Genomic DNA, 14909 nt, shown 5'->3' on the forward strand with positions numbered 1-14909 from the left:
CAATAAATAATAACTTGTATAGCATATATATAATATATATAGATATAGCCATAAACACTTATTAATTTACTAAGTCAAATCTAAAAACTCTGAAAGTAAAAGTTACATTTTATTTATTGTTCTAGCTAAAGAATAACTAAATGATTTCAAGGTTATAGTATTTAATAGAGAAAAACCTGCCTATTGTCTTATTTGACCTTAAAAATGTTGTATCCTAAGACTTGAATTCTTAAAATAAAAAGGCTCAGTAATTTTTTTTTTTTTTTAATCGTGCAAAGTATATAATTTATATATCTGCTAATACCTTCTCCACTGTCATTTGGATTAAAAATATATATAGTTGGTAATTTTCATTTAGACTTTTCCAAATCCAAAGGAAATGAAATGCACAGTTTTCACTCTACTCTTCCACATATTGTTCTGGCTTTAATCCAAACTTAAATTCCCCCTGTAGTCTGCACACTCTTATAATCCACATGATCTCAAAATTCATTTTAGTGTTTCTAATGACCTTGGTTTTAGAGATAAGCTCTTAAGGCTTTCATTTGTAGTATGTTTGAAAATAAATATTTTTAAGCATTAAATTCACATTGTTGGCTCTTTAATATCTATTTGTTATAGATACAATTAAAAAAATCAAAAGTGACATCCAATTATGTTCTTTGGGAATATTTAGTTGTTGTTTTTTCCAGAAGAAAGTGATATCATCTCACACACTCAATAGTTGTTCCACTAAAAAGTAAAGGAGAGAAAACAAATACGTTGTAAAGGTGTTTGTTTAACTCCATTCTGTAAGAGCCATACTTTTGGATACACTAAAAAGTTATTTAATCCTATACTCACATAATTTTCAAGGCACACCATTCAAACCTTCACTCTCCATGTGGATTCTCAGTAGCCAACTGTAGTAGCCACACTGGCCCCTTTTTGTGAAGAACAAAGCAGTGTTCCAAGAGGGAAATGTCTGAGTTCAGTCAGTTGTTGAAAGATGAAATCTCCAGTTCATTTCCTGTGAGGACTTGACTGGACCAAGAAACAGAGACTGAGATGTAGCTACTACTTGGTGGGCCTCCAGAGATCCTGGATGAAATTATTTCCAGGGTGGACGAGAAGAACAGATCATGCAGCTGCTATGGTGACAACAAAGAATGTGTTGCAGAGTCACGTTGCCACATATTCAAATGGATTTATGTTGTATTTGAATCTGAGAAATAATATTCAATATAAGAGGTGCTTTTTCATTCTGTTTAAAGCCAATGCATGGTATTTGCATGTGTTCTGATAACTAAGGGAAGGGCAAAGTATTTTATTTGAGTCATCTCTTCTATTCAACTCTTCCTAACAGAGTTGAGGCTAGGCCAAGGCTTCACAACAGGACATGGACAATAGGTGACACAATTGTGCTTGTTTATACCAAATGGGATTCACTGAAACAAGAATCTAATGACCAATAAGCTTGATTGACTTTATCTTCTCTATCATCCAGTACAATTTAAGGCCTTCCTTACCCCAACACTAGGTTTCTTTGTGTAATCTGTGAGTAAATTCCTTCTTTGTAATATCTCTTTAGTCAGAGTCTAATGCAAAATAGAATCATGGTGCTCAACTAAACCAACTTTTGTGAAAGCCATTAAAATAATTCAGGGACTTCAAATACTTATTTAATAAAACTAAAATCCAGAGAAAGCACAAAGTCTAAAATACGTATCAAAATTTTTTGACTTTTTTTTTTGTATAAATAAACTACTAGGGTTTAAAATACAGGTAAACACTTTATGTTAAGACTCTTGTGTATTTCCCCAAATCCTAATTTTAACTCATCCCTTTGGTCAAGAGAGAGATGGATCCACTGGTTTATGTTGCAAGTGGTAACCAATGGGGCAGAAAGGGTCAAAGAAAAGTAGGATTCCATGTGAATCCCAAAGAGAGGGGCAGGATTGCTTCTCACCCTATAAGTCTTTGTTTCTGAAAAGGAAAAGAGAATAGAAAAGAAAAAAAAAGGGAGAGGAAAAGAATGGAGAGGAAGAGTGAGGTTAAAACCCTCACCTTGGGCTACCTGTTAACACCTCAGTGCTACATCATTAAGATGAGTAAGTGGAGGTTTAGGGTTCCAGGCTTTATTTATCTCTCCTTAAATTCAAATGTCTTTCCAAGAGCTCCTGGGCTTTGTGTTATAATCTCCAGATACTTGCAATAACTTCCAGCTACTATAACCTGTTTCATAATTTTTTTGGCAGTGGTGTATAGAGAAAATGTTAAAAGAGGAACAATTACTATGGAGGTGAAGTTGGATATGTCAAGAGGTGAAATAGTGGAAGAAAAAAGCAGCTTAAACATTTGAATCTCTACCCCTGAAGAATATGTTTTTAAAATGAGGGAGATACTTTATTTTTCATTTCCGTATGGTGAATATATTTTTTTACTTTGCGTGGTTGAAAATATGTTAAACCATTTTTGTTACGTAATAGCAACTCATAAATACTTGATATATCTGAGTTGTGAAGACATGTCCTTTATATCGTTACATTTTGGAATGTTTCTTTTTATGAAAAGAAACATTCTTTCCTTTCTCCCTTCCTTCATGGCTTCATTTGGACTTTATTTAAAAAATATTTATTCACCTCCTTTTTGTGCAAAATGCCATGTATGAATATAAAGCTGAATAAAAGAAATGCCTGTATTAGAGATACTTGCCAATAGGAAGAGAAGATATAAAATAAAAGGTAGTATGCTAAAGTAAGGGTACAAGACCTCCAGGAGTTCAAGGAGATCTACTAGTTAGGTTCATCAAGGGAAGCTTTATGAAGAAGATATCTGACCTAATTCTTGAGTCTATCGTTTACAGGGTGGGGCAAAAGTAGGTTTATAGTTGTTCATATAGAAAATAATACAATAATTAATAAAAATATAAGAGTAAACTCTGTGTTTTGCATGTTCACAACTGTAAACCTACTTTTGTGGGGACCCCCCACCCCGTACTTGTTTTTTTATTCATTAAAAATACTTTTGAGGACCTAATATATCCCAAGCATGTTTACAGATACTAAGAGTTCAGAGGTTAAACAGTATAGCTCTAGTGTGTGCTTTCATAGATCTTACAGGATGAAGAAATGTACAAGTAACAAGATTATACACCAATTAAATAATGTGATAAACACTCTGAAGACTTAGAAGATGCTGTGAGTGCATGTAGTAGGACACCTAATTTAGAGATCTCGGGTAATGCTTTGTCGAGTAAGTGGCATTAAAACAGCCTTAAAGAATGAATAGGAATTAGCCAAATGGGGGCTAGAAGGAAGAAGAATTTTGGCGTAGATGGAACAGTATGTATGAAGATCACAAGGCTGGTATGATTTTTATCCTTTTGTGAAGGGGAAGACAGGCCTTTGTGGGAGAAATAGAGACAAGGGAGGGAGGTGTAGGAGATGAAGCTGGAGAGAAGGGAAGGGACATAAATATATGCTAACCTTGAGAAAAGTTCATCCCATCAGTGAAGTCATCAAAGGATTTGAGCAAAAGTAGCTACTGTTGTGCAGCAAATGGAATAGAGTGAAAGTCAGGTAGCCAATTACAGGGCTAGCTCAGGAGTGCAAATTAGAGACAACTGAACCTTGGATTGATTGTGTATGGTTTTGGCCTTGGAGATGAGACGTGAGTAATTTAAGGTGTATTTTGGAGGGAAAATACACACTACTTGTTGTTTCATTGCATAGGGAGAATCAAGAAGACACTAAGATTTCTTGCATGAGTGATAGTGGATCATGATGTCCTTTCCTGAAATGAGGAACACTGAGTGCAGTTTAAGGTCATGAACTCAAACCCGAGACATCCACATGGAGATTTTGAATGGACAATGAGTAGACAAGTGTGCACATGTACTGCTCAGAAGAGAGATCAGCACTGAGGAGGAAAGTGTGAGAGCCAGGGGTCTAGGGATAGATTTTGAAGCCATTTGAGTCTTAAGAATGGATATTATTTGGACGAGCAAAATTACATATACATTTTTAGATGCAATTATTACCACATGGCTTCAAAATAGATATCTCATTCTTCTGCATGATTTTAGTATACTCAGGAACAAATATTTTCCCTTCAGTAACATTCTTCTAATATGATAATCTAAGTCAGAGGGATAATCAGATGCATTAATTCATTAAATTTACTTTATAACACAAATAGTTGGATTCAACTTATTTTATAACACAAATAGTTGGTACTTATCTGTTTTGAAATAGACACTTGTTTTTGCTTTTGATATCTTAACATAGATTCTTCTGCCCTCACTTCATATCCCCAGAGAATGTATTTTGATGCTAATTTATTGGAATATTGGTTAAATAATTTCTTTTTTTTTCAAACAAATAATTTTTTTAAAATATATCTTTATTTATTTCAGATAGAGGAAAGGAGAGGGAGAGAGAGAGATAGAAACATCAGTGATGAGAGAGTCATTGATCGGCTGCAGCCCGCAACCTGGGCATGTGCCCTAACCGGGAATTGAACCCCGATCGCCTGGATCCTAGGTCGATGCTCAACTGCTGAGCCACACCCGGCCGGGCCTAAATAATTTCTTATGTTAGGCAATTTTGTAAGTAACATGTGTTCCCCCTGAAGGAATTGGATTAAGAGTGGAACTCTTTGCAAAATTAACCAGTTATAATTGTCATGTAATTTGTTGCTTTAATAAGTCATTTTATGTATCTTTAGTAGTTAATTTCATCAAATTTTTATAAAATCTTTCTCATCATAGGGTCTAACTGAAATATGAAATATGTTAACTCATGCTTAAAAGCAGATTTTAAAAGCAGATTTTATTCATGAAGCATCTCTGTAATTTCTACTAAAAGGATTGCAATTGACTTATTTTCTAAAAGAAACACTTCAATTGTCCTACAATATTATAAGATCTACAATATCCATATTGCTTACAGATTGGCATAAATTATGAGGAAAGCACAGTAAGCAAAGAAGAAACTCTTTCTGCACAAATTTGAAAGAAATTGCTAAGCAGAGCAGGAAAGGAATTGGAAAATCTTCCAATTTATTACAAAGATGTAACCCAGTCTAAAGTGAGGCTAGAATTACTCATGAAATAAATTCACAATTTAAAGAGTCAGCTCATTTTGTGGCTTCAGTGATAAAATTTAAGCCTCTACTGAATTGAATTATCTGTCTAAAAACACTTCATAATGATTTAAGACACTGGTAAAATTTGTTTTTTTTAGTCTAAAGTTTTAAAGTATTTTCTTAAAATATCACCATCTTCACACACTCTATAGACTTACTAAGCTAGGTTCTGAGTACTGACTAATCCAGAGCTTGACTTTTTTTGCTATATATCCAGATATACAGAACTAAATAGCTCTTACGTGCTGTTGGGAGTTGGTGGATATATAATTCTCTATTAGTAAATTTATTTTGAAAAGAATGCCTTTTTTGATGATCACATTGTCATCTAACTTTGTATCGTTATTCAGTCTTGTGCTGTGTTTTCTTTGTCTGGAAGGAATTGCCTATGACCCTCTGATGCTGAAACACCAGTGCATTTGTGGCAATTCCACCACCCACCCTGAGCATGCTGGACGGATACAGAGCATCTGGTCACGGCTGCAAGAAACTGGGCTGCTAAATAAATGTGAGGTAATCCTGAATTGGCCACACTCTTTTACTTACTTAAATAAATCATGTAAAGAGGCCAGTATTCATTTGAGTAGTAGTAGAAAAATGTTAACTCTGTAGCACCAACACCGTGATTGATGAACCATCGTCAGCACTAGTAGCATAGAACTTATGACCTGACTGGATTGGGCACACAGTAGGTATACTCAGTCAGTGTTGACAGCCTGAGCAGCTGCCTAATGTGTGTGTGCTATTATTTCAGCATTTTTTTGTACACATGCTAACATTCTTGTTTCCAAATAGGTGTCATTTATTGAGTTAATTGTCTGAGAAATCTTTGCAAACTCCTAAGTGCTAGGTAGTTGTTATAAGCTGTGCTGAATGCACATATATATACAAGGGTGGGCAAAAGTAGGTTTACAGTTGTTCATGTGGAAAGTAATGCAATAATTAAGAAATAATACAAGATTAAACTCTGTATTTTGGGTACTCACAACCGTAAACCTGCTTTTGCCCCACCCCTGTATCTAAGCCAGTTTTGTCTCATGGAAATGAATATATTTAGAAGATTAACTGTCCCCTTACCAAGAAAACTCACTTCTTTTTATTGATGTGGCTGATGCTTTTATATTTTTATGGTAGAGGTTTGATTACTTTTATCAGTATTTCTTTAGATCCATTCCTGTAGGTTCCTTGTGAGTCCTGTTTTTTATTTAGAAAAACCTGTTTATTTAGGCTTTCAAAGGATAAAAGTAAAAATGATGACCACTTCAAAAAGGCTCCCATTTTCAAATTTGGGAAGAAATTAAATGGATAATATTTTGATTATAGTTATGTCATGAGGAAACTGATACATTGAAACCATATTAAATTCACTGTACTGTGATAAAGGCCCAATTTTTTTGACTATTTTTGAGTTAATTAGTTTTTGGCAACCCAAAATGAAGTCAAGGAAATTCCTATGGAAAGCCAATTTAGTTTAAAGTGAAACTGTAAAATATTCCAGTTGAAATAAAAATGCCACGGCGGGCGAATGTCTCTCAGAGTCCGGTGCCCTCGCCTGTGCTTGATAACGTGAATTACATCAATCTGATCCCCTTCTCTGCGGAACAGTGATAGACTGACTTTCGAAGATGCAGTCATTTGTTCAGTGCGTTCATGTCTAATGCTAAATTATTCTCTTTATTGATTTTCTCTTTCCAAGATGAATAATATAGCTCAGCATACAGGGGAACTGAATGGTTATTTTCTTTACATCAAATCATAGATGATTGGGACTGTAGATGAATACACAGAGCAGTATGTACAGATTTAGTTTCACAAGTTTGATCATATGTTTATAGTAGAATTATCAAATGTTTCTCATACTTAGAGCCCTGCTTTTGACTAAATGTATCCTTTACCTCAAAACTCCAAAGCGAGGGAATATGAGCAACATTGATTTCTCTGATTCTTTCCTGAGCGAAGGTGTATTATTTATCTTTTGCTGTTAGCATCCATATTATATGGCAGAGGCTTTCAGGCTCTTTGGTAAATTTCAGAGTTATCACTAAGGTTTTCACTGTATTGATAATGTAGTTTAGAGGCCAAATCCCTCTGTTTATAGAATCCCGAAAGCATTACATATACCAGCAGGGGGACTAATTTGTGGTACTCTGGTCTTAACAGACATTTATTCACGTGGACATTCCTATCTCACTTTTGCATCTACTCTAATCGTTTTCCAGCCTGGCAATCTTTCAGTGCTTTTGCCAGCAGAGGCATTGCTGTTTACGTATTTGCACTTTCAGGTCTTTGCTATATCCTGAAGCCTTACCCCAACTACTCCAAATTAGCAGTGGCTGGTCACAGCACTCAGTGCATTGTTACATTGTGGTGTTCCTTTAAGTCTCTTACCTGAAGGAGCACTGTTTATGAACAGAGCAAATGCAGAAATATACGGTACACATGGGTCTTAGAATCTGTCTGTGACCATCCCTTTCTGACCAGTCTTCCTTTTAAGTTCCTCATACAGCACATTATTTTAGTCATGTATCATTTGAAACCACAAAAGTTAATTCATACTACATATCGACTGATGTGATAGAAGTCCCAGGGTGAAATGTCAGAAGCACTGTGGGGTTGATGAGAATAAGTGAGTGAGTCTAGCCCCAGAGCAGTAAGCTAAGGAAGAGTTTCTCTGGCAGACAATCACACAATTACCAAGTAGTGTACTCGAAAGCCCAGATCAGCAGATTTGATCTTGATGAAGACCAAGCACAAAAGTCTGATCCAAAACTTCAGGGTAATGCAAACAGAACACGCTTTTTCTTAACATAGTTTGAGAGAAGTTTACTGTTTGCTTTCTTAAGTGATGAAATTGTTGCCCATATGTGTTTATTTGCTCCTGTATTATCAAATATCGATGATTTTATGCTGACCTAATCCAAAGCAAAAAACGGAATTTTTAAAACCATTAAAAAACCATTAACTTGAAGACATCTAGGAATGCAATGTCCCTTTGCCTCTGTTTGTGTGAATTATTTTATTTTTATTATTATTTTTAATATATCTTTATTGATTTCAGAGAGAGGAAGAAAGAGGAAGAGAGAGAGTTGAAGCATCAATGATGAGAGAGTCATCATTGATCGGCTGCCTCCTGCACGCCCCCTACTGGGGATCAAGCCCACAACCGGGCATGTGCCCTGACAGGGAATCGAACTGCGATCTCCTGGATCCCAGGTTGATGCTCAGCTGCTGAGCCATGCCCGGCCGGGCTGATTTGAAAATATAAAGTAGAATTTTTGGAAATGAACATTAGCTAAACAAATGTTATCCTTTTCTAGAGACTTTTAGATTGTAAGATAAAACATAGTACCAAAAGGTATAAAACATAGAACCAAAAGAAACATGACTTATTTTCTCTTCCCGATTGTTTCTACCAGAAGTGTAGGGGAGGAAATGAAATAAAAAGGGGACATACAGAGAGTGTTGCAAACCAGTTTAATCCACTCAGAAATAGCAGAATCTCTTTCTTTGGCCAGTATTCTCCCCAGTAAGCACAGCTGATACATGGTCATTGTGAATTTTCTTGTAAAGTTTTTGATTCGACATGTTAAATCTAATATACACATTCATTAATATATTATTAAACCCTCCTGCAAGGATGTTAACCTTTCTATCTTAAGCCAAGTTATTTAGAAAATTTCAGTGCTGTGGGGAAAAATGAAACCCCAAAACATACAGCAAACCTTTCAGCAATTCACCAAAACTCATTCCAGTTGCATAAGAACCTTCTTGCCTTTTCAACCAGATAATGCATCCCCATGTAACTTGCCATTTAATGGTTCTTATGCTGATGAGCTTCCTGGTTAGTGTTAACGAGCCTTCTACAGCCTCCAAGGCCAAGGACAACATCTTCCCATTGAACTTGACTTTTTTCAGTCCAAGAGAAGTTAAGTTCCAGCTTGGATGTAAATGATTATTTACCATGATGGCCCCCTTGGGAGAATCAGGGAGGGACTGGGGAGGGGGAAGGAACGGGGTGGAACGGGTCATTGGGGAGAAAAAGGGACATCTGTAATATTTTAAACAATAATAAAATTAAAAAAAAAAAAAAAAAATTGTCCAGGTGAGACTGTCAGGAAGTTCAAGCCCCGCTCTGTTCCTTGGGTATGTCTATAGCAAGCATACCTGAGAAGGTAAAATCTGTGTGTCTGGGACTCTAGGTATTTGTCATTTCATGTAGCAATGTAGAAAATTAACCAAAATGGATTCTTCAGAGGTTATTGTTCAGTGTTAGAGTTCGCCTTAGTCCTGCCATTAATTATCTGTGTACTTTTGTCAAATCATTTAACCCTACTGATGAGGGTGTTAGGCAGGGTCTTTTCTCAGATCCCTTTCAGCTCTAATATTGTATGAAATTACCTGGCTAAGGAGTTCATTTAGAACATAACACTTTCTTTGGTTAAGAGTAGACAACATTTTTAGGCTGTTTCAGTAGACACATTGCTTTTAGCTTGTAAGCTATAGTGTAAATTGGCTGTGCTTACTAGTCCTGATTAGCAGCCAGAGAAAACATTAGTCCTCATTATGTTAGGTTACAGTGGTTACATGGGTTAACTTCTTTTGGTATGACGTGGCACTGTTTTTAAAAAATTGAGGTGCTTGGTAGTGCTTCATGCCAACACCATTTACTTTTTCCCCTGCTGAGTCATCTATACTTAGTTTAGTGATTTGGTTGGGAACAAAAAGCAAAACCAGCAACTTTCTTGTCACTGTGATAAAGAGATCTAGAGGGGTCATTTGGTGTCCTCTTCAGAAACAAACTCTTTGTAGAAGCCTCCAGGTTTCTAAAGTGTGTGTGCCCCTGAAGGAAAGAACATCCTCTTCTGTGCTTAAAAATTGCAGAGATTGACCCATCATCTGTTAGAAATGCACTTGCAGTTGTTTTTCCAGAAGTGCTCACGACTCTCAGCCCCACCAAGCCACCCACAGACATTTGCTTGCTCTCACATTTGTTTTGAGAATAATATTTTACAGTGCTTTTGTTGGATTGCACATTATGTGGAATTTGCATTGCCTCTTTGTGACTAGTATTGAATAACTTTGTTTCGCTTAATTCCTAAGTAAAAAGCATAAGCAACATCCTGGGCTGCAATGTTTTACTCCCTTATTCAAGTGCCAACACAAAGGAATTACAAAACAATTCTGGGACCCAAAACCAAGCTACCGTTGCCTCTCTGGGACTCCTTAGCAGTTCCAGTGAGAAAAGTGGGGAGCGGGTTCAGTGTACAATCTCAAGATGCCAAAGAGCTCAGGGCTAGAGTCTCCAGCACACATTCCCACACACACACAGGTGATTTTCAAATACCTTTTGCAAATCTAAATAAAGAAATACAATACCCTTTGGAGAAACGCTTTAGGAATGTTCAGGTTTTCTGACATCGATGCTGCAGTGCACTGCATCCTGCAAGTTAATGGAAATTCAATTAAACATTTGTTTTATAGAGTAATCTAACTAGATGGCAGCACATAACAGCTTACTATTTTGTTTAGTTTGAAAAAAAATAAAAATGTGTTTTTGTGTTTTAGAATCTAACTGCAGAGCAGTAAAAAAGTCTCAAACAGGGAGGCTTGTGAGTGGTCTCTGAAGATATAGCAGTCTTAGGAAGCAGTACAGATGCTCTAGATGTGATGAGTGAACCAGTATATTGTGTTGTTACTCTGAGGGAGATTTGTATACTACAGCAGAGTGGACCCAGACAGATAAATGCATGAAAAATGCTGGTGCAGCCTATAATCAGAAGATGAATTGAGATTTTTTGTTTTATTTCTTCAAAAAAGGGAAGAATTAATATGGAAAACCATCAATAAAAGGAAAGAAGACACACTGCCCTTCTGAATCCATTTGGAAAGTGATACAGGAATTTTTTAAACAGCAACTTATTAACCAAATATTTATTAAAAACGAAGTTATGTTTTTCAACCATCTGAAAATTGTAGTGTTAAAGTAACACAAAATATTTATTGTGACAATTTGTTTTACATATGATTATTATATAAAAAAGCAGTGCTTTAACCAAAATCATTAAAATGTTCATTCACAATGAAGTTTAAAAAATAATTACAGTGTAGGGGATCCAGTTGCTCATTCGCATAAAAACTGTGAAAATTGAGCAGTTTCACTTAGAGGTAACTTTTTTTTTAAACTTTCTGATGAGCATAATGATTTTAAATGGGTGAAAATCAAATTGTAAGAAATATATAGTACATATGCTGTTTAGCACTCAGACTTTTATTACTGAATGGGATTTGCTGTTTTTCTGAAGTGATTTTGAAATTGCTCTAATCCCTGAAATATTTTTAAGTAAATTGTAATGATTAAATCAAGGCAGTGTTACAAGGAAGTAGAAGGCACTTGTCATTTTGAAGACCAGATAGGTCTTTTTTACGTCCCAAGCTTCTCTGTGCCAACCATTTATTTTAACTACTTGTTAGTCCCAAATGTTGGTCAGTCAGTTCAGCTTCAGTATCTTGAGTTCACTTATGAACAGGAAGAATGGACAGGTCCCTCTAACACGTGGTTCTTGACGTAGGCTGCTCATTTAAACCCATGGGGTGGCTCTAAGTACCTGAATGCCCAGGCTGTACCCAGACAAAGTTAATCAGAAGCCCTGGAGGTAGGTCCCAGGAGTCCATACTTTTTAAACTTCTGTAGCTGATTCCAACTTACAGCCAGTGTTAAAAATCACTGCCCCCAAAACTCAACGTCTTAAGTTTATGAAGTTTCAACCTCATAAGCTAACTGAAGTAGAGACAAACAAGGGAGTGGAGTCAGGTATTTGGAGATGGATGGTTACCAAAGTCAGTGTTTACTTGAGAAACAACAGTTACATACATAATTTTTTTTTTTTAATTGGGAAAATTGTTCATTATTTTAAAGTTGTCACAGACTAAGGATATGAGTTTAAAAATTATTCTTATTTTTCAATTACAAGTAAGTACATAAAAAATGGGCTTCAAAGAATAGAGTCCTTTTGAAAACCTTCATAGTCAGATCTCTCTTATCTCACCCACAGTAATGGGTCACTTCAAGTATTATATTTTCTTGCTTAAGGCAAGCCTATAAATTAACATAAAGGATATTTTATTGAGTTTTTATTGTATTTAAGGTTATTTCACATAGAATATTATTATTTTAGGGCTAAAAGGGGGCTTTGAAATAATTTGGTCAGCCCTGGCTGATGTGGCCCAGTTGGTTGGGCATTGTCCCATGCACTGAAAAGTTGCCTGTTCAATTCCCGGTAGGATACATCCTTGGGTTGTGGGCTTGGTCCCTGGTAAGGGGTATGCAGGAGGCAGACCGATGTTTCACTTTCACATCGATTTTTCTTTTTCTCTCTCTCCCTCTCCCTCCCTCTCTCTCTAAAAATCAATAAAATAATAATGATAATTATAATTTGGTCAGCCTTCTATGGTTATATAAAAAGAAACAATGGCCCAGAGAGGTAGCTCATAGCTGGCTGTGGGTGCATTAAGGACTCATGAGAGTCAGTACCCAGAACTCACGACTTCTTACTTGCAATTCACTCTCTTTCTATGTGACCAACAGAAAGAACCAAAAGTCTGCTGGGCTGCCTGCCTCCTTCCAGTTTTGGAAATTCTGAGGAGAACAAGTTATTAGAAGATGAAGGATATATGGAAGAAGAGAATGCAGTTGTGGGGAGGGCAAAGAAACTATCTTCTATGTAACATTTAAAGAAGCAATTTGTTGTAGTATTTGCAAACTCCAGTAGGAACACCTGGGCATATGCATGAGACCAATTTTTTTCATTGTTTACGAGAGAAAAGTGTATCAAGAATAATGAAACAGGCCATGAGCTGATTCATTAAATGTTAAGTATGGAATTTGTAACAGAGGATAACTCTGACACTCATAAATCATTTATGATTCTTTAATTCTATAAGTTGCAGCCCTGTGGATTTTTGTAGGAAAAAAAACATCTCTATTTAGGGACACTGGATGAAATATTTTCAGAAAATGAAATATTTCAGTGGAAATTCTTGCCTAATATGTCACCACTTTGAAAATGATTAAAGAAAATGGGGTCTCCCCCAGCAGAGGCAGGTACTTTGACTTGTCAAATCTAAGCTGGACATTTTCTCTTAGTTTGGAACTGCCACAAAACGAGCCCTTTCATGTCCTCAATAATACCAAACCAATGCAATCCATCTGTTCTGCTAAATTATTTCTAGTTCCCTAACCAAAGGCACTGCTTTTTCATGCATTTTATCATGATTTTATGCCCTTTATTATATTTTACAAAAGGTTCTGATTCCTCCAGGGCCAATGAGAACTGATTAGGACACTGGCCTCAATCCAGGCTTTGAACACAGGAGGGGAAGGAATAGAACTGTTTCCTTTTTACCCTGCTCCTTGGCAGAAAAAAAAAAAAAATGAATCTATACCGTGTGTGTGCTCTGTGTGTGGGTGGGTGTGGGCAGGCTGCATTTCATCCTGTCACAATATGACTTTGTAGATCATGTTCAGAACATTCCTTCTATAATCAGGTTGCATTAATGGGCTTTATTTCAGGAAGACTGTTTCTTTAGGGAAGAACCGTGGTGTGCTGTGAGACTCAATGATATGGTCGTTTTAAATGACTTGAGTCAGACTTCAAACCGGAATGCAGGCTTGGGTTCAGAACTAAACCAGCATCCCCAGGTGCATAGCGTAGAGTAGGCCCTCCCTGAACATCAGCTCCTTCCCAGCAGGCAGGGAAGGAACTGCCTGAGTGCAAGTCACAGAGAATGAACAGAGAATAAAGAACACATCCCACACTGCAAGATTTCTTTATACGAACCCGAAAGGAGAGCTATAAGCTTGCTTTCCCAGGCCTCTGTTAGCAAGGTAATTAAGACCTGTATTTGGATCTCAAGTGAGATTTCCAGAAACACCCAAATGAACACCGTCTCTTCAATGCATCGTGTTTCCAAATATACTCAGAATTCTCAAAAAAACCTTTTGGTCAGAATCATAGATGACTCTGGATAGGCATCCTGCAGACGAAATATCTCTGAGAACGGAAATCTGTATCTCCCTAAATTACGACGATCAGAGCACTTTCCCCTGTTTTGTGACTCATTTTGCAGTTGACCTTTGGCTCAAGAGAGCATCATGAGAGAGAAATGAAGGGGAAAAGGGTGCACAGGAAATAGAAAATATGGGAAGGGATTAAATGAAAATCTATATTTAAACACAGACACATAACATAATAAATTACTCATGATCATATCAGAAAACGAAAACTGTTAGAGACCTCAGTTTGAGAGAAGTGAAATTGACAAATCTCAGGCATCTGACATTAGCAGGGCAAAATGGAAGTTCTCCAGGGGACTCAGTGAGGAAGAAAGGAGAGCTGTCGCCATTTCAGAGTTTTTAGCTTACACATCCTTCAAGTTCCCGTAGCAGTGCCCCCGTGAGATATAAATCTCAAAACATGCTTTCTCCAGGTCCTTTTCCCAGGTAGAAACATTTTTCCTATTACATTGTGTTTTTTTCTCACAGCTCTCTTTCTATAGAAACATGCACGTCCTGCAGCCATAGAAGCAGAGGTGATGGTTAAGAAGAAGTATTCCTTATATTTAGTGTATTTATTGTTTAAAAGAAATATATTTTATAATAATAAAAAGGGCCAGTGGAAAATACTTACTGGGAGCAAAAAGGAGATAAAGAGGGGGCGGGTAAAATGAAAGCAGTAAAATGAACTTATGTTTTAATAGTGACAAGGAGCACTAGAGTGTACACT

The 14909-nt window shown here is 36.5% G+C and overlaps 1 protein-coding gene across 1 annotated transcript in view; it reads left to right on the forward strand.

The window, feature by feature from the left end:
• The window catches only part of HDAC9 (histone deacetylase 9), a 696981-nt gene that overhangs the window by 516173 nt on the left and 165899 nt on the right, over positions 1–14909 (forward strand). Inside the window, exon 15 of the mRNA XM_081146569.1 lies at positions 5507–5640. Within this exon, the coding sequence (XP_081002695.1) occupies positions 5507–5640 (134 nt within the window). The remainder of the gene's footprint in view (positions 1–5506; positions 5641–14909) is intronic.

This window comes from Miniopterus schreibersii (assembly GCF_964146895.1).
Source record: "Miniopterus schreibersii genome assembly, chromosome: 9".
NCBI classification, from domain to species: domain Eukaryota; kingdom Metazoa; phylum Chordata; class Mammalia; order Chiroptera; family Miniopteridae; genus Miniopterus; species Miniopterus schreibersii.